This window comes from Mytilus trossulus, chromosome 3, assembly GCF_036588685.1.
Source record: "Mytilus trossulus isolate FHL-02 chromosome 3, PNRI_Mtr1.1.1.hap1, whole genome shotgun sequence".
Classification (NCBI taxonomy): domain Eukaryota; kingdom Metazoa; phylum Mollusca; class Bivalvia; order Mytilida; family Mytilidae; genus Mytilus; species Mytilus trossulus.
The window spans coordinates 39,521,665-39,549,147 of record NC_086375.1 but is presented as its reverse complement, the minus strand read 5'-3'; the positions used below and the strand labels follow the sequence as shown (position 1 = coordinate 39,549,147).

The following is a 27,483-nucleotide window of genomic DNA, read 5'->3' as shown; positions in this document are numbered from 1 at the left end:
GAGTTTATAAACGATCAAAATTTGGGTCACAACTTGTGCATACTAACCTTGAATTTAGAGATAAACTTTATTTTTTTTCAAAGCAACACAATTAGTCCATTTTTCATAGAATGGAAATTGAAAGAAGTTACCATTGCCAAAATACTCAGCTCAATATACGAAGAAAAGGTACATACTACTGTGATTTTCAACAGTCCAAAACCTTAAATTCTGCAACATCAGCAGAGAAACCAAACGTAAACTCAATCAAAAACTCAGCACAGTAGACACATACTAAAATTCAGCTCAAAATGTGGCAGAGTATTGGAATGACAGACAAGGTTAAATAATATGCACCACAATTGTGTGGCAAGGTCATTGGAAATTTTTTTTAAAAAGTAAAATAAAAACATAAGAAAAACATAATGAACTTTTAATCACTCGTAAACATTAGCACTTCAAAACAAATACATGATTGAAAAAATAAATATTGCATCAGTATATTATTAAGCCTGAAATAAATATATGGAAGTAATATTCAGGACTATCCCAGAAAGATGAATGTGGGAGGGTAGGAAGAGAAGTCTAATTGTTTGGACCTAATGTTGGTTGTTTGTCTATTCCATGCAAATTGCTCAAAGCATGTTGGTCTTTTCCAAGTATTATTCAACTTTTTGACAGCTAATCAACCTTGATTGTAATGAGTAAGTAATAAAGTAGGGTCATTTCAAAATGACTGTAAAACTGCATTTTTGTCTGAATTTTGTTTTTAAAATGGCAAACCCATATCAAATGTTATTTTCAGGTTCGGCACCCATAAATATTTATTGGTCAAGTCGACAATAGGACCATTTTGGAGTGATGTAATTTAGTAAGTTTCTTCCAATCCTCCACTAAACCACATCCATTTTAATCATAATTGTCCTTACTCTTTGATCATTACTATAAATGAAGATATTTAATACATTAGATGTAAAATAACCAATTTCAACAATCCATGTACAATGCAGAGAAAAGGTGCAATTGATAACTTTGTAGACTTGGTGAATATCTAAAGGTTTTCATAATATTTTTCAATAAATGGCACAGTTTAGAATAAAACAATCTATGAAGGCTTCACTGGGTGCAGCATGATATATGCCATATAATTATAACAAAAATAAACCTAAGACTTTGTTTAATATGTGCTTTATCATTGTTTATTATGCTGTTAGGTTTCTGTTTCAATTTTTTTAACTAAAGTTTCTACTTTTATTCAGTTAATATTTATGGTGTTTGTCCTCTTTCATCACTTCTGTCTTTAAAATTGTTACTTGCACTACAACTTCAGATATTCAGATAAAGGTTCAAATATTCAGACTTTAAGCCATTTTCTTTCAATTATGGGTTGGTATAATTAAAATATATTTCAAAATTAATGAGTTTTAGCATTACAAAAATAATAAATGGCAATAATTAACACAATGTTATTATATAATGCATCTGTTTCTAAGGCAAAAAAGTATTTTTTTGGAATAAATAAAAGAAACAAGTTACAAAACATCTGAAGGTAATAAAATAAAAACAGCAGTGTGTAACTGTAGAAAAGGTTTTCAATGTAGGTACATGTATTAAAAAAAGATATCAAACTTCTAAGATATATCAATAATTAAACAATCTGTCTGAAAATACATGACCAAATTCAAAACGGAATAGACTAGAAAACTAGCTATGGTCATGTTTGGAATACAGAAGTGGAATGATTAATTATACATGAATTACTGTGGATTCATTATTATAAGTGGGTAACCAATTTCTGTTGATTTTGTAAGTATTCTTGAATCGCAAATTTTAATGTTTATTCTTGAACCGCAAATTTAAATGTTTGACTAAATGAAAATTTTCTGTAAGCTGTGTGACAAGTTTGGTAAAACCAAAAAAAATACATTTTTCACAATCCACAGAAATTGGTACCCACTACAATAATTGAATCAGCACTACATGCACCATGATATAAATAATACAAATTAATTGAAATATCTACCATGTTATTTTCTATGAAAATTATATTCAGATGACAATTAAGATCTCTATCAAATATATATTTCAATGAATACTAAGCATTTAATTAGAATTTAGGCTCACAAAAACATTTGTATTAACTCTATACCAACATTTTGAGCACCAAGAAGGCCGTCAAGCTTTTTAAGCTTCCTTAACAATACTGTATGTTTTTCAAAGGGAAAAAAAATCATAAACATAAAACAGTTGAATTATTTCTGTATAATATAAACTGTAACACTATCAAATTATGTACAAACAATCATAACTAAAATGACATCTATGCCCATCCTAAACAACTGAACATTTTATTCATGGATACTGCTTCTCAATGTAAACAAATATGCTGTGTATAATGCTGTAAAAGAGGGATGAAAGATACCTAAGGGACAGTCAGACTCATAAATCTAAAAAAAATCTGACAACACCAGTTATATTAAAACCAAATGGGCAATCAGAATTATTTTTCAGGACACCAATTTCATTAGTTTTCAAAAGTTCTGTTGGCCAAAAAAAAAAGGTTACATCTTTACAAACATTGTAAGGCGCCTGCATTTCTTTTTTAAATATGGATAGTGAAATATTTTTATAGGTCTGTAATCTGTAAAATATTAGCAAATAAGAAATTTGTGTGGTATAATGACTTAATATTTGCTTAGCCTTCAATATGTTGCAAATGTGGGAAATATATGCATGTAAACAATCAATTTAATTATAGTCAGAGATGTAAAATACTAAATAAAATTGTGTTTATCTTAAATATTTTTCATTATTAGTGACATGAATAACAAAAAGGTAATTTAAATAAATTCAAAATTAATTGGTACACTAAATGTTGTGTGTACAAGAGCATGAAGAGTCTTAGAAAATTACTGTGGATTCATTTATTTTCGTGGGTACCAATTTTCATGGTTTGAGGAAAATTTACATATTTGTGGATACTTAATTTCATGGTTTTGGAAAAGTCTGCACTCATTCCTTTAGAAAATTTGTTATTCGTTGAACATTTAAATTTGTGGTTCTTCTGTACCCACGAAATCCACGAAAATTGGTATCCAACAAATATTAATGAATCCACAGTATGCTATTTCATGGTCATAATATTGCATTGTTTTAAATCACAATGAAGGTAAACCTGGCATTGTGATCTACCTTGTTAACAAACCAAGCAAATAACAAAAAAAAACCCATCCTCAGTAGAAGTCAGAGAGTTATTTCCCCTTCTCTAGAGATTTGAAATACATCTTATATTCAATCTTATTAAAATAATTCTCATCACTTGCTCCTCAATTTTGTATATGTCGCCAATGCGTTAGAAAGTAGGTTTGACACAAAGCTTGTATGAATATGAATCAATGTCCATTTTGGTTGCTTTTTCATGGTGTTATTACCGTGTTTTGATACTAAGGTGGATAGAATTTTGTAATTGTTCTGAAAGCAATCATAAAGGATAAGGAAATTTGTTACTTGCAATATCATCATATTTGTACATGACCTAATAGTCAATCATGACCTGTTTAAAGCTCTATTGATTCTATTCAAATTGCAGATGTCCTCAATAAAACAGAAAAGAAAGTATGAACACAATGTAGTAATTTATATATATTTGTCTTTCAGCTGAAAACAAATGCCAAAGCCATGCAAATTATATTTAGCCAGCCTGGTCCATCTTATAGTGTTATCAGCAAAGCGTAAATCAACTCACAAACCCTGAAGATTGTCAAATAACATTGTTCATTTAGGTGTAGGCATAATAAGTACATGTTCGATAATGAAAGTACCATAACCTTTACATGAATGAATAATAATGCTACAGATCATGATTAATCGTGTCATTGATCATGATTATGCTATTGATCATCATTATCACATCTTGCTGTTAAACCATGTCATCACACACAATGTATTCAGATGTCTCAGAAATGATACCAGTAGGCGTTATAGCAGTAAACTCTTCATAAAAGACTACTTGCATCTGAGTCTTGTAACTTTCTGGGACCTTAAACATTGGTCCATGACCAGGTATGATATAGTCTGCGATTTGTAACATGCCAATACGATTTGCTTCTTGATCTTCTGGGTTTTCACTATTGTCTTGCCATATACTTGGCTCTCGTAGATCTTCAAAGCATTCAAATAAATCTCCTGTAAATCAAAATAAAAGTAATTACATACAAAAATTTTAAACAAGAATTTGTTCATAGTACATAGATGCCCCACTCTCATTTGCATTTTCTATTTTAAAGTGAACTATGAAATTGGAGTCAAAACTCTAATTTGACATTTCAACTAGAAAGATTACTGTAAATTCAGAAATTAATGCAATGTTTTTATTATTGTGAAAAATGCAACAGGGTTATCATTGCAATAATTAAAACTTACATATGAAATTTTTTATATGAATAAAACAGGAGTTTTCTGAATATAACAAAACATAAAATCCCATTTTAGTCTAAAATGCCAGCAAGTATTTCTGAATTTCAAGTACATCACAGGGAATATGTGTACTAAGTTTCAATTTGATTGGACATCATCTTTATCCAAAACTTGAGTAAACCTTACCTGTTATAGCAACAGTGCCTTTTTCTGTTTCCCTGACGATAACTGAGACATCTTTTCCGGTGTGTCCAGGTGTTGGTACTACCTCTACAAAGTCATCTATCTCATAGGGTATACCCTGGAATTTAATATTAAATAAAAACAGGTATCACACTAGAACTGTTAATAGCTCCAACAATCAAAGCAAATTAAAAATCTGAAAAGGATTAATTAACTTTGAGATAAATAACACATGAACTGTGTACAAAAGTCATGTACCAACATCAATACAGAAATGTTTCAACACATTTATGAAAGGGAACTAACTTGATAATTTGGATCATACTGGTTATACAATAGTTAGCTGACTTTTGGACCATGAAAATGCAGTTATGGTTAGACAAACTTACCAGCCATTTGAGCCATAAAATATTTTTATACACCAATATATTGTTGACCTAATGTACAATGAGAAACAAATCTTAACTTAATGCTGTACAGTGAGCTTTAACTGCTTTAATCCACATTATATGGACCATGTTGGCTAGTTGTCTCATTGGCAATCATACCACATCTCCTTATTTTATGTTTGTAAATTAAGGAGTTTAATGAAAAATCCACCATATATCATGAATAATGTTCTGCAAAAATTAAGATAAATTGACTGCATATATTGTTCAATATTCAGTAGTGTGTACCGCTATATAAAAACATTTTCTGTATAGCATGTGAAACATTAATAGTAGTTAACCAGACAATTCTGACATTCCATAATCATGATAATATGATTCTGAAGAAATATAATATGCACCAACTGGAATCTGATGTACAGTAGTTGTGGTTTGTTTATGTAATATATACGTGTTTCTCGTTTCTCTCTTTTTTTCTATAGATTAGACCGTTGGTTTTCACGTTTGAATGGTTTTACACTACTAGTTTTGGGGCCCTTTATAGCTTGTTGTTCGGTGTGAGCCAATGCTCCGTGTTGAAGGCCGTACATTGACCTATAATGGTTTTTACTTTTTTTTTAAATTGTTATTTGGATGGAGAGTTGTCTCATTGGCACTCACACCACATCTTCCTTTATCTTCCAACAATCTAAATGAATGCCTTAATAGTTATTTTTAGTTCTTCGTTTTCTTTGGGTTGCTGTATCATAGAGGTATAATTCTAAATCTACTTTAGTTATTTTTTAGATATAATAATTGTATACTAAGTTTTTAATGTTTAACTTATACTTCTGATCAAACTCTATTGTTACCTTGTCAAAATGATGTAACATGTACTGCTCCCCAACACATACATCATAACACACTATGTGTACTGCATTAGTAAAAAGATTGTTGTTACCAACATGGTCTACATGGCCATGACTGCAGACTACAAAACTAATCTGTTCTGGTTTCAGACCATGCTTTTCTAATCCTGAAAAAAACATCTTAGAATTAGGCGATTCTAAAACTCAAGTATCATAAATGATCTTTTTTTTATATAGTTACATGTATTTTCTAATTTACCTTTTAACATAAATATATTGCTATCAGAAAAAGTTCTAACAACTGATCTATGAAAATAATTTGGACAATCCTTAAAAAGTTCTTTGTTTAATGTTGCCTACCTTATAGGGTAGTGTAGGTAGGTACTTAAGATAGGTTTTCTTTTCGGGCGCCAACAATATTAGTTGCATGTGTTAGACAAGAAAATGATGTGACACTAAGAAATAAACTAAGCACTGTTAGGAATCAAAGGGTCATGGTGTAAAATGTTCCCATTAGGATGCCTCACACAGAACAAGAATGTGTCCATATGATAATGATGCCCCACAGGCACTATCATTTTCTATGTTCAGTGGATTGTGAAATTGTGGTCAAAACTGTAAAATGGCATTAAAATTAGAATAGAAAGATCATATCATTGGGAACATGTATTCTAAGTTTCAAGTTGATTGGACTTCAATTTTATCGAAAACTAACTTGACCAAAATCTTTAACCTGACAGTGTTCTCCCCAGGCCGCGACGCTATATTTCCTTCCCGCGACGCTATAATAATTTCAGCGACTCTATAATTTTTTTCAGGATGTTATTTTTCTCGTTGGTATATATGGAAAAACCATGTCATAAATTTTGAACTTTCATCTAATTACCGCTTATGATCATTAACAAATGCATCACCTTTAATTGTAACTCCTTCAAGTTGGACAATAGAGGCAATTCAGTGATTAAATAGGTGTTAATTGCCCTTTGGGTGATAACTGATTGGATACGAATACCCCAAGCTGTCACTTGTGACATGATTAATACCACGTGGTCTGCAATCACAAATTTCGACAAGGAGACCAAATGTAATCAGAAAATCATAATAAAAATCTAAATATATGTTTGCAAAATGAAAATTCAAAGAAATAAACATTTTTCTCTTTTAAAAAGAGGCTGAGTGATTGTATCTTTTTATGACTTTCAAAATTAAATATAAGTATTACTTTCTTTCTCTTCCTTTTGCTTTTTGTAAATCGAGAGTGAAAATTTTGATTTTCAGCCAAATAAGTTTTGCACTTTCTTTAGAAAGTGATTATAATTGGCTTTAGTTTATGTTTCATCCATTTAATGCATTAAAAACAAAATATTCATTCCCAATCTCTTGTCAAACATTGTTTATTTTCATATTTTTCATTGCTTTCGGCGGCCATTGAATATTTTAGTGTAAACTACTGATCGGAACCGGACCAGATATGAAAAAAAATCTGCATTTTACAATAATAACTACTTATACTCCAATTAAAAACTTTATTGTGAGAATTATATCTGAATCAACATGGGCAACTCACTTCAGTAACCGTGAGGCAATATGTACACTTATAGTAGACTGTCAAAGCTTCGCAAATCTGAACATTATACCGAACAACCCAGAAATACTTGGAAAGATTGAAAATATGTCCAGAATATACTGCTATGAAATTCACAAAAAGAGACTATCAGCCGAGATATAACACTTCCCTAGGTATCACAGCTCCCCATAAAGACACTAATGACAATATTTACCACCATGTGTCTATCTGATATATTTCATAAATAGTAAAATAGTTGCCGTTAAAATACTTTAGTGTGATGTTTATGCATAACTATTTAGAACATTAATATCTGCTTGCTTAACTATAATATACACCATACATGTGCAACGTTCTGGTGGAGGATTTCATTACAATTTGGAATAACCTGTGAATATGTTAACATTTTAAACAAGAGGCTCTCAAGAGCCTGAATCGCTCACCTTAATTTTTTTGGTTAAATCTCTCATCAATGATTATTTTGGCTTTTCAATTTATTTAAATGTTCTTTGAATTGTCCTATTTTCTTCAAAAGCAAAAAAAAAAAAATCATTTTCTCCTATGTTCTATTTTAGCCATAGGAGCTATGTTTCTTGACATACAAGGAAATAAAATATAAAATTTATACTAGATACTCTGAAACTCATTTAGCCCAAGTTTGGCTGAAATTGATACAGCAGTTTCAAAGGAGAAGATTTTTTAAAGTAAGTCAACATGATGAACAAATTGTGAAAAAAGTCTTTAAAGGGCAATAACTCCTTAAGGGGTCAATTGGTAATTTTGGTCAAATTGACTTATTTGTAGATCTTACTTTGCTTAACATTTTTGCTTTAACAGTTTATCTGTATCTATACTAATATTCAAGATAATAACCAAAAACTGCAAAATTTCTTTAAAATCATCAATTCAGGGGCATTATACCTGAAAAACCAGTTACCCAATTCGGCTGAAAATTTCAGGACAGGCAGACCTTGACCTAATAAATACTTTAACTTCTTGTCTTATTTGCTCTAAATGCTGGAGTTTTTGAGATATAAGCCAAAAACTGCATTTTACCCTGTGTTCTATTTTTAGCCCTGACGGCCATGTTTTTTAACGAAATAGAAAATAAAACACAAACTTTATTTTATACACCCTACTGATCATTCAGTTGAAGTTTGGTTGAATTTGGTTGAGTAGTTTTTTAGAGGAGAAGATTTTTTAAAGTTAGCAAATAATTATGATGAACAAATTGTGAAAAATTGTCAGTAAAGGACAATAACCCCTTAAGGAGTCAATTGACAATTTTGGTCATTTTAACTTATTTGTAGATCTTACTTTGCTGATCATTTTTGTTGTTTACCTTTATCTTTATCTATAATAATATTCAAGATAATGACCCAAAACTGCAAAATGTCCTTAAAATTACCAATTAAGTGGCAGCAACCCAACAATGGGTTGTTTGATTCATCTGAAAATATCAGGGCTGATAGATCTTGACCTAATGAACATTTTTACCTCATGTCAGATTTGCACCAAATGCTTTCGTTTTTGAGATATAAGCCAAAAACTGCATTTGACCCCTATGTTCTATTTTTAGCAATGGCGACCATGTTTGTTGAGAGATCAAAACTTCGGATACAATTTTTAAACTAGATACCCTAAGGAACATTCAGTTAAAGTTTGAAAGTATTTGGCCCAGTAGTTTCAGAGGAGAAGATTCTTGAAATAGTTTACGACGACAGTGTGTGCTCCAACGCTGGAGGGATTTACATAAAGAAGAAGAAGAAGAATATGCACAAATGGCACAGTAGACAGAAAACAATGATACCTAAAGAGAAAACTAAGCATTTAACAGACTCTTTGTTAGATAACTTTGTTAAAAATATATATCATTTTGATAAAAAGAAACAAGGGACTAATTCACTGAGTACCATGAACCAATATATGTCATAGACATGATAAAGAAAAAGTTATTTAATTTAAATTTCATTGCTTTATGATCATGATGATAGTTTCTCTTCCCTTTTTTTTTTTTTTTTATAAGAACCAGTGTTTTTTCTACATATTTAGTCCAATTGTATCTATACAGGTTGCACTATAATAAACCATTCATTCATTTAGCTGGATAGGTAGGGTAACTGGAACCACACATATATTTTTATTTGGCCCAAGAGGAAAAAAATAATTTTCGAACTATAAATGAATATAGAAAACATAAACTGAAAATACTGTTATCATGGTTTTAGTTTAATTGTATTCTCAGATATGAATTCAACAATAAAGACACAAAGAATAGGGTGGAATAGAATATTTTATCCACCAAATAAGGGCCTATAGCATACAAACAATATAATACATTTTGTAATAAACAATTATAACATATACATGTATAACATGAAGGAAATAGAGAGTTGCCACGACGAGACAAATTACATTGAAAATTTTTTTTTTTATTTTTTACGCCAAATGTGATGCTTTCCAAATTTCTGGGGAGAACACTGCCTGAAGTGGGACAGACAGACGAACAGACCAGAAAACATAATGCCTATAAATTGGGCATTAAAAATCTATACATTTATAATATATTAAGACTGGTATGAAAAACTTATTTTGGTTTCTTCAATCTGATTCAGTTATGGTATACTTCAAAATCTTCTGAAATTGTTATTTATGAAAAAAATTACCATCAAGTATTAACTGTTTGTCCCATGGATTTCCTGTATCCACCATTATATTCTGTGGACCTTTCAGCAAGGTTATTGTGCCTGCAGCTTTCATCAAACCTGCAATTACAGCATTAAACACGTTCATGATGTTAAATGCATTGCTTTTCTTTTATATTGAATGCCCGTCCTCAATGGTATTGGTTATGTATGTTAATTGTGTTAGCTAAAAAGACCTTAACATGTTTAATGATCATTTTTTGATTCATTATAGACAGCAGGAATATTTACCTGCCATGTATTTATATACCTGTATCTAACAGGAACATTGTCAGAAGCTGTTTCATGCCATGTCTTTAAGTTGGTTATTTTTATATTTATATGCAACGAAACCAAAAATAAACTACATCATCAGTACATGTATGAACAAAATGATGAATACATGTACATATGCATGACACATGCATGATGTGAAAATTGGTTGCAGTACAAAAGTATTGAATTTGTTATTTGTTTTTCTTCAAGTTCTTTTCAGATAGAGTTATATTTATACATGTATATGTACATTTAATACCAGACACAGTATGACAGTCACATAACTAACAAATCAGGAATATGTTAATTGAACACATGTGATGCAATATATAAACTGTAAAGGGACATGACTCAAGAACAGTAAAAGTGATAATTCCCAAATTTCTACTTGATCCAAGTTTTGAGGTTCATGTAATAAGCATGATAAGCATTGTGTATAATCCTGATAATATTCAAAACATCCCATTTTTTATGAGGCAAACTTCAGTTACAAAACAGAAACGAAAATTCAGCAATTTTTTCATTTGTAAAGCATGTAAAAGGGCATTAGAAAGATAAAAGTGACACCGATTTATTAAATTTCATTATGTTATTTGTGGTACGTTTTGTTATTAAACACATGATTTTTGAAATATCATAAACATTATAAATAAAGAACTACCTGGTCCATCGGAAACACAGTATCCTTCCTTTAACACTATCACTTCATACATATCTAAGTTGTCAGAGCTGGCCAGAACCTGAAAAATTTACATTATAAATAAGTTTAATTAACATAATGGTCAACATGGTCATTGATGGTCAATGAAGATTACATAGCTAAAGATGTTTAAAATGTATATCATAATCAATTAGGTGATTAGCAAAATGTCCAAAAGGGATTTATCTGAAGTGAATATATCTACTAAACAATTTCTCGTTACATTCTTGTTGGTGACCTTCTGCTGTTGTTTTTCTATGGTCGGGTTGTTGTCTCTTTGATACATTCCCCATTTCCATTCTCAATGTTATCTAAATCAATTGTAAACACAAGTATATTTCTTAACATTATACACTGTGTAGTATTATCTTTACACAAGAATGCACAGTTTTTTTTCTATATATATATATACATGTACCATGTATACTGTAGGAGCATTCATTTTCGTGGGGTTTAAAATTTGGATGTTTTGTCTCTATTTACAATGATATATATGATTTCATTGGGATTTAATTTCGTGGTTTGAAGTGAATGGAAGTAATATTATGTGAAGGTTAGATTTTTTATTGGGGTTTTAATTTTGTGGATATATTCTTTCCACGAAATAAACGAAATTAAATCCAAACAAAAACAAAAATTTCTGCTTTTACATCTGTACATAGATCTACAAGAGTGCACACGCTGAAATGTCTCGCCTTCTTTACTAATCATTGATATTATATTGATAGACCTAAATATAAAGCTTTATTACAACTGTCACATAAACTCAACATTAACCAAGAAAACGAAACATTGATCAATGAACCATGAAAATGAGGTCAAGGTCAGATGAACCATGCCAGGCAGACATGTACAGCAAACAATTCTTCAATACAACAAGTATAGTTGACTTGTTGCTTATAAATTAAGAAAAACCAGACCAAAACACAAACACTTAACACTTAGCAATGGACCGTGAAAATGAGGTCAAGGTCAAATAAAACCTGTGTAACAGACATAAAATAGTTCTATATACACCAAATATAGTTGACCTAATCATGCTAATGCATAAAGTATTAGATAAATAGACCACAACTCAAAAACTTAACGTTGACCACTGAACCATGAAAATGAGGTCAAGGTCAGATGACACCTGTCAGCTAGACATACACCTTTCAATCATTCGAATCTATACACCAAATATATATAGTAGACCTTAATTGCATTTAGTATAAGAAAAACAGACCAAAACACAACAAGAGTGCACACACTGAAATGTCTCGCCTTCTTTACTTATCATTGATATTATGTTGATAGTCCTAAGTATAAAGCTTTATTACAACTGTCACATAAACTTAACAGTTACCAAGATAGCTAAACTAAGACCAATGAACCATGAAAATGAGGTCAAGGTCAAATGAACCATGCCAGGGAGACATGTACAGCTAACAATGCTTCCATACATTAAATATAGTTGACCTATTACTTATAGTTTAAGAAAAATAGACCAAACACAAAAACTTAACTATAACCACTGAACCATGAAAAGGAGGTCAAGGTCAAATGACGTCTGCCCACTAGACATGTACACCTTACAATCATTCCATACAACAAATATAGTAGACCTATTGCATAAAGTATAAGAAAAACAGACCAAAACACAAAAACTTAACTATAACCACTGAACCATGAAAATGAGGTCAAGGTCAAATGACATCTGCCTGCTAGACATGTACATCTTACAATCATTCCATACAACAAATATAGTAGACCTATTGTATAAAGTGTAAGAAAAACAGACCAAAACACAAAAACTTAACTATAACCACTGAACCATGAAAATGAGGTCAAGGTCAAATGACATCTGCCCGCTAGACATGTACACCTTACAATCATTCCATACAACAAATATAGTAGACCTATTGCATAAAGTGTAAGAAAAACAGACCAAAACACAAAAATTTAACTATAACCACTGAACCATGAAAATGAGGTCAAGGTCAGATGAAACCTGCCAGTTGGACATGTACACCTTACTGTCCTTCCATACACCAAATATACTAGCCCTATTGCTTATAGTATTAGAGATATGGACTTGACCACCAAAACTTAACCTTGTTCACTGATCCATGAAATGAGGTCGAGGTCAAGTGAAAACTGTCTGACGGGCATGAGGACCTTGCAAGGTACGCACATTCCAAATATAGTTATCCTATTACGTATAATAAGAGAGAATTCAACATTACAAAAAATCTGAACTTTTTTATCAAGTAGTCACTGAACCATGAAAATGAGGTCAAGGACATTGGACATGCGACTGACGGAAACTTTATAACATGAGGCATCTATATACAAAGTATGAAGCATCCAGGTCTTCCAGCTTCTAAAATATAAAACTTTTAAGAAGTGAGCTAACGCCGCCGCCGGATCACTATCCCTATGTCGAGCTTTCTGCAACAAAAGTTGCAGGCTCGACAAAAACTTAACTCAATAATAACCACTGAACCATGAAAATGAGGTCAAGATAATAGATGACACCTGCCAGTTGGACATGTTCACCTTACAGTCCTTTCATACACGGAATACAGTATACTAGACCTATTGCTTATAGTATCTGAGATATAGACTTGACCACCAAAACTTAACCTTGTTCACTGATCCACGAAATGAGGTAGATGTCATGTGAAAACTGTCTGAGGTGCACGAGGACCTTGCAAGGTAGGCACATACCAATTATAGTTATCCAATTACTTATAAAATGAGAGAATTTAACATAACAAAAAATCCTAACTTTTTTTTCAAGTAGTCACTGAACCATGAAAATGAGGTCAAATACATTATACATGTGACTGGCGGAAAGTTTGTAACATGAGGCATCTATATATGAAGTATGAAGCATCCAGGTCTTCTCCCTTCTAAAATATAAAGCTTTTAAGAAGTTAGCTAACGCCACGGCAGCCGGATCACTATCCCTATGTTGAGCTTTCTGCAACAAAAGTTGCAGGCAAGGCCGTAGCGCATGTTTCTAAAAAGTGAGGCAAATCGCCCAGCGGAGCGAGGTGAAAAATTTTTGAGCCTTTTTTTAGGGGGGTTCGGATGCCTAAAACGGGAGAAGTTAGCTCATTTCAGCATTACTATTTATAATAAAAAACAAAAAATATATATAACTGAAATGCGTTATTTTTATTACCTATAGCCTATATTTAAAGTAAATATAAAATATTAATACCTGGACACATTATTCTACCAATTTTCAAGTCCTTGGTTTGACCTACCAGGGTTCAAACCCACGACCTACCGCACCAGAATCAACAGCACACGCTAGCATACAACCAGACAACGCTGACCATAATCAGAAAAAGAAACACGAAAGAAATATTTTCAAACGATACCAAAAATATATTTCATACTTTTATTAAAGATTGAAATAAAAATCATGAATTGCCTTATACATCAAAGACTTCCATAGAAAAGACGCTTCATGATTTTGTCTAAATTAATTATGAATAATTATTAGTTTTGGTCAATGAATTATTCTATCAATTATAATTTGTTGTTCAGTGAGTTGATAGTGTAAACATTGGAAGCTATAGCGTTATCGATTCAAAAATAAACCAAGGAAAGTAATAAGCCAGAATAGGGATGTTATAGACTTGCTACAATTCCCTTTCTATTATTTTTCTCTTACTAATTTATATGTTTACTGATAAGTGCCAGCCTACGGATTGCCCTTGGAGAACCTTCCTCCTGCAGATGTCAGTATAATTGTAATCTCCATTAGTTAAAGCAGTAAAATTATAAAAGGGGCAAAATTGATTATTTTGATTTGTATTCGGAACACTTACTGTTTTACCGTCACCACTATGATAAAAGCTGCAATTGCTGCTGCAGAGTGGACACACTGTTATTAAGTAGTGTGCCCGTAGATAATTTGAAACTCGAAACTCGCATATTGATAAATTGATGTAAAATACATAAGTAAAAAAAAAAGACACTTCGAAAGTTTGGTCGTCGTTTCAAAAGTGAGGCATTTGCCTCATTTGCCTCCATTACGCTACGGCCCTGGCAGGCTCAACAATAAAATGAACTCTTCAGTGGACTGTATAAATTCATTATAACAGTGAGGACCTTAAAAAAATGAAGTTTGCCTTACTACAACAGTAGTAAACCTTAAACTTTAATAAACCTTTTCTGTCACTTTCATAACTATCATGTTCATGACTATCATTACTATATAGAAGTAAAACAACATAAAATGTTTTTTTTGGAAACAATAACTATCTGCTCTCAGGTTCATCTTGAGTTTTTGCCAGTTCTTGTGAACACAATATTTGTTGATATCCAGATACTAATACTCTACATCTCTAGATTAAATATCTGATTTGATAAACTCTCTCACTCTGAGATTTTGGAATTTGTCTGTCACTGTCTGTCCTGCCATGTCTGTCAGACTATTCATCAGAAAGTGACTTAGAAAATGAAAAACAAAGATTGAATTTTTATGGTGACAAAATTTGGCACAAAATATTAAATTAAAAGATAAAAAATGTTTTTTATCGGTCGTCCCACTGCCTATATCACTCTGTTCAGCTCTTAATATTATTCCGTATCATGTCTTTGTGACGTCAAATACGTTGACCCGGCCTTAATAACTTTGACCCGGACATATCAGCGACGTCATAATGTTTGAACCGACGTTAATAACTTTGACCCGAACTTCTCAAGTCATCTTTTGTGTGCTGGTGAACCAAGGAAAACACTTCCGAAACACGCAAATATAGCCCGATAAATCGATTATCAGATTATCTGCATGTTGATATTGTAAAATATCAGCTGCTTGACATTATATGAAGGCTTTTTGATCTCGTTCGCTACGCTCACTCGACAAAAAGCTTCATATTATGTCTCGCAGCTGATATTTTACGATATCAACATGCAGATAACCTGATAATCGGTACATATAGTGTACTACTTAATCATTTTTCATATCAATTACAAAATGTAATTTCACCTTCATCTTAGCAATGCTGAGGTTAACCACTAAACATGGATCAGATTTAATGGATGTCGTCAAGACCTTTTTCACCATTAAAGCAGTCATATTGAATAGGGGCAATTTCATAATGGAGGTAAAATTATTTGAAAAATATGAAAAAATATTATTGAAACAGAACAGTTGCATGCAAACAGGCATACGACTTCCCATATTTCCACCTCCATATATCCAACAACAACAAAATATTTATTGATAAAATTGAGAATGGAAATGGGGAATATGTCAAAGAGACAACAACCCGACCAAAAAAAAAAAAAAAACAGTAGAAGGTCACCAACAGGTCTTCAATATAGCGAGAAATTCCCACACCCGGTGGCTTTCTTCAGCTGGCGCCTAAACAAATATATACTAGTTCAGTGATAATGAACGCCATACTAATTTCCAAATTGTACACAAGAAACCAAAATTATACAAGACTATAAACAAAGGCCAGAGGTTAGTGACTTGGGACCGGCGCAAAAATGTGGCGGGGTTAAACATGTTTGTGAGATCTCAACCCTCCCACTTATTGTAACCTCTAGCCAATGTAGAAAAGTAACTGGATTTAAAACGGAATACGGCAACTTGTGCATTTTCTACTTGCAGTCAGGGATCCTACTTGAACAAGTAATTTTTATTAACTTGAAGAAGTAAATTTTAATATACTTATAATTATATATGTAAATTTGTAGGATACTTATACAAGTTAATTTGATTTACTTGTATAGGTTTTTAAAAAAAATGCCTTAGACATGTTAGACATTCAGACTTTTTTACTTGTATAAGTGAAAAAGTCATCCTATCTTCTTTTCTTAAATTCTTAGGATTTCTTTGCTCTAATAGAATTTTAAATTGTTTGTCCTTTGCATATGTCTTTACTAATCATTTAAGTGTAATTTCATGGACAATGAAAATCACATTTGTCTATTATTTTCAGAACACTGCTGATTTACAAACTCACAAGGAGCAATATTTGAAGGCCTTGCACAAATACTTACTGTTAGACCTTTGCAGCAATCAGTTTCTTTGTTGAATTAATGAGATGGAACATTGAACTCTACTAAAAAATTATGAGCCAATTTGGGAAAAATCCTTAAAGGCATGTTTTTTCATTTCAAAACTTGAGAATTTTTGTGGGATTGTAATTTTTTTCCCTATACAATAGATCGTTTATTGAATAAATGCCCCAGAGATAAATGCACATTTATACCCCAATGGGATTGAAGGCAAATATAAATCAACACAATACATCATACACAAATAACAACAAAAGTACAAAACATTAAATACATATATAAATATAAGTAAACTTTTGAGAAAATTTACTTAAACAAGTAAATTTTTTAGAAAATTAAGGGGAGATTATTCAAAAACATTATAATTCACTTATATAAGTATATTTTTTTCCTCTTCAAGTATATAAAAATTACTTGTACAAGTAGTACCCCTGACTGACTTCTTACATGTATGACTTTATCTTTCAACATTTGATATTGATGCACCAACTGATGTACTTAATCTCCAGTTTACTTCTGATCTGACTTAACATGTACAATCAATTGTTCATTCTAATTGAAAGCTGTGATTAGGTAAATTCCACTCAGTTATGCCTCAATGAACACATTTCTACTGTTAGATTTAACATAAAATTAGTCTAAGAGGTCAATTGTCCCCATTGTTGTTGATTATGTGTTCAGATAGGTACACAATACAATGAAGATTGCAAGGTTGAATTTTGTCACTTTAGTTTAGCAGAAAACTGGGCATCACAATTTTTAGTAAAGTGCAAAACTTCATTCACTTGATCATGTTGATGCATATATATATGAATAATAATGCTATAGCTATATAGATTATAGCCAATATAACTAAAAAATTAACATTCACCATCTTCCTGCTTAAAATGCTGTCTAAACAAATTTAGTATCCCTCTACAACTGTCATTAACAATGCATTTTCATGCTTAACATGCTTAATTGACATGATGGAAGTCATTTTCTTTTGAAGTTTTTCTCTTTTACATTTGTAATACCATTTTTGGTAAGCACTTATGCTTATGACAGGACGATTGCCCAGATAGTGACAGGACAGTTAACTTGATGCGAAGTATATATTCATAACTTTTTTGTTTTTTGGTAGATTTTGTTAACCGTCTTGCTGCCAGTTGTTTTTCAAGGTTGCATTTCGCCAGAAATTATGACAGCTCAACGTGCCAGACGTTGAATGTCCAACAATGATGTCATTCAATATATGAAGCCATCATGACGGTTCCATTTGGGACCCATTAAAGTAAAATGTAACACTGTTAAATCGTTGGTCTTTTATTTGAAAAAGATACGGCAATGAGGAGAAGTTAGCATAAATTAAAACATGGACATGTGTGTCCCTCCGGCAGCAAGAGGGCTAATATTATATTTGTAGACCTTTGAGATATTATACATGTTTATTATATGAAAACTCAAACAAAATAAGTGAAAAAAATATTGCTGACCAGACAGATTAATCGTTTTCACACTCACACTCACAGATAGATATAGTCAATCATATTTTCTTTTTAATATTTTGATTTATATCTATATATTTATTTTTCTTTTTACACATGCACGAAGTGTAGAGTGGACATACAAACAAAAATAAAATAAAATGCAAAATAATAAAAAGAAAATATGAAATGAATTTCGGTAAAGTTCGAACGCGGAACGGCCCTCAGCAGACGTCAAGATAATTTATCTAGACAAGATACAGAAAATATAATGTAAGTTTGCCTACCTGACATGTCGGCACGCAAGAACAAATAGTATGTGCTTGCTGAATAATACTGACCTTCTTAAATGGTGTTGTAACAGAAGCTTTACTTTCATATAAAGGTTTAACCAACTCTTTTCGAGAAAATTCTCGTTTTGGTTTTTATAAATAAATGATCGAATTCAAATTGCAGCATTGAATTATAACTTACGTACGTCTTAAATCAAACGCAACAAAGACTGTATTTTAAACTCCCGAAGAATCCAGTCGTTTCGAGAAAATTTTCTGATTGGCCTTCGGTTCAGTTCAAGGTCAAAGTTCACAACTTTATTTATAGACGGAAATAAGCTATATTTAGCATTTTGTCTTTACTATAGGAAACATTCACTTTACTGGTCTAAGCCTAGGGTGGGTAGTGGTACAGAAAAAAATAAATTCCACAATCTGCAAAAGGTGTTTTGCTTTTTAACCCTCTTGCTACCGACCGTTTTTCAAACTGTTGCATTTGGGACCCATCGGAGAAAACTGAACATATAGCCCTGTTTAATCTTCGGTCTTTTAATTGAAAGAGATACAGCATTTGATGAGAAGCTTGTATACATTTATCCAAGGACATATATGTGTCCCTCCGGCACTGCCGGTTTGGACATATGTGGCCCTCTGGCAGCAAGTTCACGCGGCAGCTTTCGGAGGGCTAAGATTTCATTATATTTCACAATGAAGCCGGGATCATCGGGATAAAGTGAAGACAATTTTGTATCAATTTATGATTCATTTAATAAAGGATCTTTAGTATACAAAGTCAAATTATACCAAAAAAAAAGTACGAGACTTTTTTAAAGAGTAGATAACATTAGGTATCTTTTTCCAGCTTGTAAATATAACATATAAGAATAAGAATAAGAATAAGAATAAGAATAAGAATAAGAATTTTATTAGTTTGAAATCCAAACAATAGGATTGTTACTAAAATACACAAAAAAAAACCAAACAAACAGGCATATTAAAATTACAAAACGATAGTCAATAAACAGCTCTGAGGTATATGAACTTGCACCCCAGACAAAACAGAAATGGTCTGGGCAAAAGTAGACATTGTTGGTTCAAAAACATTGTACTTAAGCTCTTTCTATCACCCAAAAACATCTGACGAAACTAGTCTCAAAAATTTTGACTTCATGATAAGAAAAGCCACACAAATAAAAAATTCTACACTTATCATAGGGGGAGATTTTAATCTCCCAGGTTGGGATTGATACAACAAATCATTAAAACCAAACACGTCTTACCCACACCTTCATTACTTCTTTGGCAACTCACTTGACGACACATGTCTCACACAAATTGTTGATGTCCCTACACGTAAAGACAATATTCTTGATCTGATAATTACAAACTTACCAAACCAAGTACAGCGTGTTGAAGTTATCCCTGGCCTATTTGATCATGATATTGTGTTTGCAGAATTTACAATAGCTCCATCAAAACTTAAACAAAAGCCAAGAATAATTCCATTATACAAAAAAGCAAACTGGGGCACAATTAAACAAGAAATTAACACCTTATATAAACATCTCTCTGAAAATCAGCAACATCTTTGTGTAAATGAAATGTGGAACTGTTTTAAAACAACAATAACAAAAGCAGTGAAAGATCACATCCCACATAAAACAGCAAAAATAAAGGACAGTCACCCATGGGTTACAATGGAAACAAAACGGCTCATTAGAAAAAGAGATAGACTCTATAAAAAATCAAAAAAATCTGGGTATGCATCAATTGCTAAAAAATACAAAGAGGTCAAACACCAGGTGCAAAAAAGTATACGAAAATCATACTGGGAATACATTGAAAGCATCATATTACCACCACAAGATGAAACAAATTTTGGCACTATGAAAAAATTTTGGACCTACATTAAACATAAAAAAACTGATTATAGTGGGATTACTGAAATCAAACAAGATGGCAAACTCCTAACTGATCCACTACAAAAAGCTGGAGCACTTAATGCACAATTCCAGTCTGTATTCACACCAGCATCTAATATTTCTCATACAGAATTTGTCAAACAGTGTAATATGCCACAGAATACTCCTTTTCCACCCATATCAAAATTAATATTTAAAACAGAAGGTATACAAAAACTCTTACATAACTTAAATCCGAACAAAGCAGCAGGACCCGATGAAATTAAACCAAGATTTTTAAAAGAACTTTCACATGAAATTGCACCCATACTTACTATTATCTTTGAGAAGTCAATTAAAACAGGCATTGTTCCAGATGACTGGAAAACTGCCCATGTCTCTCCTGTTTACAAAAAAGGACAAAAATATAACCCTGAAAACTACCGTCCTATATCACTTACATGTATTTGTTGCAAACTTTTAGAACATATCGTAGTTAAACACATCATGAACCATGCAGATAATCACAACATTTTATATTCCCTTCAGCATGGATTTCGCAGAGGTCGATCCTGCGAAACACAACTACTGGAATTTATAGACGATGTCTCACTAAACATGGAAAACGGTAAACAAACAGATATTTTGGTCATGGATTTTTTTAAAGCATTCGATAAGGTTTCACATTCTTTTTTAACTAATATAATATAAGCTTCATCATTACGGGATACAGGGGGAATTAAATTACTGGATACAAAATTTTCTAAGCAATCGCAAACATGCAGTAGTTCTAGAGGGGGGAAAATCTGAGTATGTTGCAGTTGAGTCAGGGGTTCCACAGGGGTCAGTTCTTGGACCAAGTCTCTTCTTGTACTATATTAATGACATTCCATCTGGTCTAACATCTACAGTACGTTTATTTGCAGACGACACAATAGTTTATTTGGCAATAAAATCAAACTCCGATGCATTAACATTACAAAAAGATCTAGACAAACTTGCATCGTGGGAAACTACTTGGAAAATGGCATTCCACCCAGATAAGTGTAATGTAATTTCAGTCACCAGAAATAAAAAAAACCAATCACATTTGACTACACATTACACAATCATTCATTAGAACATGTAACAACAGCAAAATATCTGGGGGTCACCATCAGTTCCAACCTTAAATGGGATGTGCATATTAACAACATATGCAAGAAAGCTAATAGCACACTAGGCTTTCTAAGGAGGAACCTGAACATAAGTTCAACATCCATTAAAGAGCAAGCATATAAGTCCCTAGTAAGACCATCACTAGAGTATGCTTGCTCTGTTTGGGATCCATACTTACAACAAGACATAGATAGCATTGAAAAAGTTCAAAGGAGGGCTGCCCGTTTTGTTACCAACAAATACAGAAACACCTCAAGCGTTGGTAACATGTTACAACATCTTGAATGGCGCAGTCTCTCTGACAGAAGAAAAGACTCCAGATTGGTAATGCTTTTCAAAATTGAACACGAAAAGGTTGCAATTCCTAAAAATAATAAATGAATTCCTCAAAAAAGACAAACAAGACACTCTAATTCGAACAGCTTCCAAATTCCATCCTGCAAAACACAGTACAGAAAAGAATCATATTTTCCAAGAACTATTACCGACTGGAACAAACTACCAGATAACATTGTAAATTGCACTTCAGTACACTCTTTCAAATCTTCAATCTCAAAGCATCAATATTAATTACAACATCTTACTTTATTATACAAAACATTTTATATTTTTAATTTTTCGTATTTTTAAAAAAACTTGTACATTTTTTCAATCTATGTCTTGTTGTAAGTTTCCTCCTGTGACATAATCTTCAATTTGTTGAAGGCGGTCACTATATGGTAGAAGTAGAAGTAGAAGCAGTTACACTACAAACATGTAGCATTGAAAGAAAAACAAAAACATAGATTAATAGTATTAATTATAATACTATTTTTGACAGCATGCCTCCTCTTTAAAGTTATGTACTAAAATATTATGCTTATGTATGAAAAAATATGTTATAATATAAATTACACAGTTCATATATTGACATTATAATTGTTTCTCTCATTATACATTTCACTTATGTAGTTAACAATGATAAGTAATATATCACATTCTTCGCAGGAAAATATAAAATCAAATTTATTTTCTTCACTCATGGAATTAAAACAGGGGACAATATTAGAAATTTCATTAAACATTTTGATCCTAGTTTTATTAATTTCTGAACATGTAATGATGAAATGAAATTCATCTTCCAACTCTTTATGGCATAAAGGACATATTCTATTTTCTAGAGCTGTTTTGTTGTATCTTCCACGTTCAACAGCCAACATACTATTACTTATTCTTATTTTAGCATAATTTTTTGTAACATTTTATCTAAATTCAATAAAAGGTACTTTTCTAGTTCATACTTAACTTTAAAATTTTCTGTAGGTTCTTAGTTTATTTCCATTTATTGAATTATCATCATTAAAGAGACAATTTTTCCAAAATATAATGTAATTTTCATTGAGCTTCTTCACGACGGCTAATAGTAATCGTTTTTTAGAGAATTTTCCCAAACATGAGTGAAATTTAATTTTGAAAGTAGCATTTTAACTTTTGAAGCAAATCCATCATTTAACTGCTTGTTAGCTTTATAAACATTATATAATAAAGACTCATTTTCATTTGACTTTAAAAATATGTAACCAAAATCCTATAGAAGACTTAAGGGCCTGTATACCAATAGGGTACATTCCCAATTCAGCTAATACAGCTGTATTTACTGCCTTTGAATTAACATTAACATATACGATGGGGAAAACTATCAGAAATATATATATATATATAATATATGATCGAATGAATCAGTCTAGTATACGTCGGAAAAGCCATCAGGAAAAGCCCAGTCACTGTTCACTGCCGAAAGTCTCGAGAATACTAGGCAAACATTTACACACAAAAATGTCATTTTCCCAACACAACAGACGAAACCCAACCATTATAGGAAAAGGTTAGAGTGGCCGGGGACACAATTTCCGGCGCCGTTTTATCAGGCATGGGATTTGAGGTGTATAAAAACCGGCTTCGAAGAATGGTTTGGAAATGGAAGAAATGTGCTGGTAAGTTATATTTTTATAACAAATATAAGATTATTTTTAAACTAAGACAAAATTTCGGCACTTACCTCAAAGGACTGAAAAACGGAGAACGATTTTCGGGCAATTTCCTGAAGGAAAAACACGATTTCAAGAAGAATTTCTTAGTAATAAGTCTAAATGTAAAGATCGACACATTATTTATCCTTTTCTTACTCAGAGTTTGCAATATATTTCGTGACCAGAATTCCACGAGCAACATTTAATTGCACACCGTTTTTGTTTATTTGTTATCATCGGCTTTTGTTATTTTGGAAAGGGGGAAAAAGGGGGGTCTTCAACAGCAATTGGTAAACAGGTACATAAGAAAAATCGAATAATCAAATGATCGTTTATTACAAGGCATTATATTAAGGGTCTATTGAGTTACATTGCATTTTACTAGTGACATAAACGATTTCAGTTTTTTCTTCAATTTAGTTGTTCTTGTATTAAGGCTGCGTCTGTTTCTGACAGACTTTTGGACGGTGATATTAATATTAAATTGGAATGTCTCAATTTTTACTCAATTAATTTTTCCTGTAATTTGGAAACATAAAATATTCTATAGTATTACCAGATGCTATTCTTCTCTTCTCTTCGTAAGTTATATTTTATCATTGTGTATCATGGCAGGTATTACAAATTAAAGTTGGTTATCGCTCTTTTTAAGTTGAATGAATTCTTTTTTGTCTGTTACGACCGTATGATGTCATGATGTCTACTGAACACCCAATGGTTATGTTTTTAGGGGTCTGTAGGTGACCTTTTGCAAAGCAAAGTTTATGTCACTATCCGCCATATCCTCATTTTCCAGTGTCAGTCCGACATATATAAATTACCGTGAGTTCCTATAACCAGAGACATATAATACAATGTATTATATGTCTCTGCTATAACTATACAATTCATTGTTAATTTGTTCATGTCCTGAAAATTAATGAAATGTTAGTTTGCCACCGAACGTTACAATTTTTAATTGTACCACCACTATTTTTTGTTTGTTTTGTTATTGTTTGTTACTGTTTTGAAAGGGAAAAGGAGGAGGGACCAATTGTAATTATTTGGTTAACAGGTGCATAAGAAAAATCGAATCAAATGATCGTTTATCAGAAGGTATATATAGTGTTCCAACATTTTTATAGTTACATATACGATCACAGTTTCTTTGGTTTATCTTTTCATATATTTTTTGCTCTGTTTCTATCCAAGCCTTATGGTGATATTTACGTTAAGTTGTAATGTCTTATTTTTTTAACAAATTAATTCAATCATTTTATCAAATTCAAAGGCTCTTTTGTGAACCTGTAATTTGGAAAAAAATAAATATTCTTTTAATAGATGCTAGTACTTTGTACTATTTTCATATATTTTATTGTGTATTCTAATATGACGTCCTTATTACGCTTTGTAAACAAAGCCGTGTTCTAATGAGCATAAAAAATATGTTTGACACATGCGCACGAACTTTTTGTGTATATTAACGTTATTTTCATCGCTATTCTTTAAAATGTATACATTTAAGCAGCTAGCATACATTTTTATTATATTATTTTATAAAACACCATATATGTACCTTGCTCATAGTTTTTCAACTTATCAAATAAGAAATGTAATGCACAAACTCCTCGGGGAGGAAACGGGAAAAGCCAATCATTTTTACGGTATTTTCGTACGCTTCGACCTATAAAAATACTGTATTTGTCCTATTAGAATCGAAATAATTCCTTCGTGTCATGCTCTATGCTCATTTTAACATGGGTAGGCATTATATTTGACCACATTTTACACCTCGCTAACGCTCAGTGTAAAATATCGACAAATATAATGCCTACCCATGTTAAAATGAGCATAGAGCATGACAAGAAGGAATTATTTCTTAATTCTAATATGACGTCCTTATTACGCTTTGTTAACAAAGCCGTGTTCTAATGAGCACAAAAAATATGTTTGACACATGCGCACGGACTTTTTATATTAACGGTATTTCCATCGTATATATCCTTTTAAATATTTACAATTTAGAAGCTAACATAAACTTTTATTATATATTTTTATCAAACAACATATATTTATCCTGCTCGTAGTTTTTAAACTTATTAAATATGAAATGTAATATACAGACTCCTCGGGGAGGAAACGGGAACAGCCAAACATTCTTACAGGTATTTTCATACGCTTCGACGTTTAAATATATTGTATTTGTCATGTTAGAATCGAAATAATTCCTTCGTGTCATGCTCTATGCTCATTTTAACATGGGTAGGCATTATATTTGACCACATTTTACACCTCGCTAACGCTCAGTGTAAAATATCGACAAATATAATGCCTACCCATGTTAAAATGAGCATAGAACATGACATGAAGGAATTATTTCTTAATCATGTCACGTATTAAAGTTGGGTTATCTCTCTTATGACAAGAGTTATTTGAATGTAATATTTTTTCTGTTTCGGCTCAGCCGGTGATTGATGTCATGATGTCTGCTCAACAATAACACATATCATTTATATTAAGATGATAAATGTTATTAAAAAGTGCGTAATTTTTGTCGAAAATAATGTCTTAATATACTCCTTGTTACTTCAATTAATTGGAAAAAAATATAAAATCTTCTGTACCATTTTTTTAAAATTTGTTATTGAATGAGTTGGTGTACTGGGTGCTTTGTATGTTAGTTCACCAGGTTCACAGGAATTTTGACTCCAAGGTCTCAATAGCGTTCACATTACTCCTTACGATGATTTCCTTTTCCAAGATCGACATATTGACCGTGCATTTTGATTTTTCGAAATACCATTATGATCAGAGAAACTAAGGAGCATTTAAAACTCCTAAGTCTAAGTAAAACTGACGAAAGGCATCAGGAACCCCGCCAACCGGGGTTGCACTTGTGTGCTCATGAAGTTCCTGATCATATATGGCATCCGTCGTATTCATCGTCGTACATTCATCCGGTGATACACGTACGTCGCATTCGTTGAAGCCACAATAGAGGAAAAGAGGACAGGATTGTAGTTACGCCAATTGAAATTTATCCGTGGTCATCTGTGACACATATATTCCATAACGGTCAATCAGCTAATGATGGCGTCTGTAAAATTAGAATGATAGATAACTTCAACTTCACAAATAGGGACCTATCATGGTTCTATGCTTTTCTTAAAAACATCAACTTTTTTTTAAAAAGAAGTCGCTATAGGAAACTCATGCTGTGGAATATCGTATCGGATCAATTTGGTATCGGTAGGTGTATTCTAGAACTCAATATTGCTACTATAGAAATGAGTTCTCAGCTGTCTCATTCAAATACATATAAAACTATGCCAGTGTAAGAATGTCTACACTGAATCACTGCAAAACGAAAGTATACATTATGATAATTTTCAAGGGACGACAATTGTGGTCTCGGACCATCTAGTACATACTATTATAATTTTACATGTATACGAAAATCAAGGAAACGAAAATCAAGGGACCACAATTGTGGTCTCGGACCATCTAATTCATACTTTTAATACATACCACGTCCACTTATATTTATCCATCTGATGAGTTAAGCCTTTTTCAACTGATTTTTATAGTTCGTTCTTATGTTGTACTGTTATACCACTGTCCCAGGT

General features: G+C 31.9%; 1 protein-coding gene across 3 annotated transcripts; it reads right to left on the bottom strand.

Annotated features, from left to right (window-relative positions):
• Positions 1-387: 387 nt before the first annotated feature.
• Positions 388-19,015, bottom strand: LOC134711452 (metallo-beta-lactamase domain-containing protein 1-like). Of its 3 annotated transcripts, none has more exons than XM_063572047.1 (6): positions 18,880-19,015; positions 11,004-11,082; positions 10,049-10,147; positions 5,819-5,982; positions 4,582-4,696; positions 388-4,164 (listed from the first exon to the last, which is right to left on the bottom strand). In XM_063572047.1, exons 2-6 carry the CDS (start codon positions 11,053-11,055, stop codon positions 3,899-3,901), a joined length of 696 nt encoding a protein of 231 aa, XP_063428117.1. In that variant the 5' UTR covers positions 11,056-11,082; positions 18,880-19,015; the 3' UTR covers positions 388-3,898. The 3 variants fall into 3 exon arrangements, with proteins under 3 accessions (XP_063428117.1, XP_063428118.1, XP_063428116.1); XM_063572048.1 differs by having other exon boundaries at positions 18,826-18,973; XM_063572046.1 differs by lacking the exon at positions 18,880-19,015 and adding an exon at positions 17,520-17,572.
• Between the last annotated feature and the right edge of the window lie 8,468 nt (positions 19,016-27,483).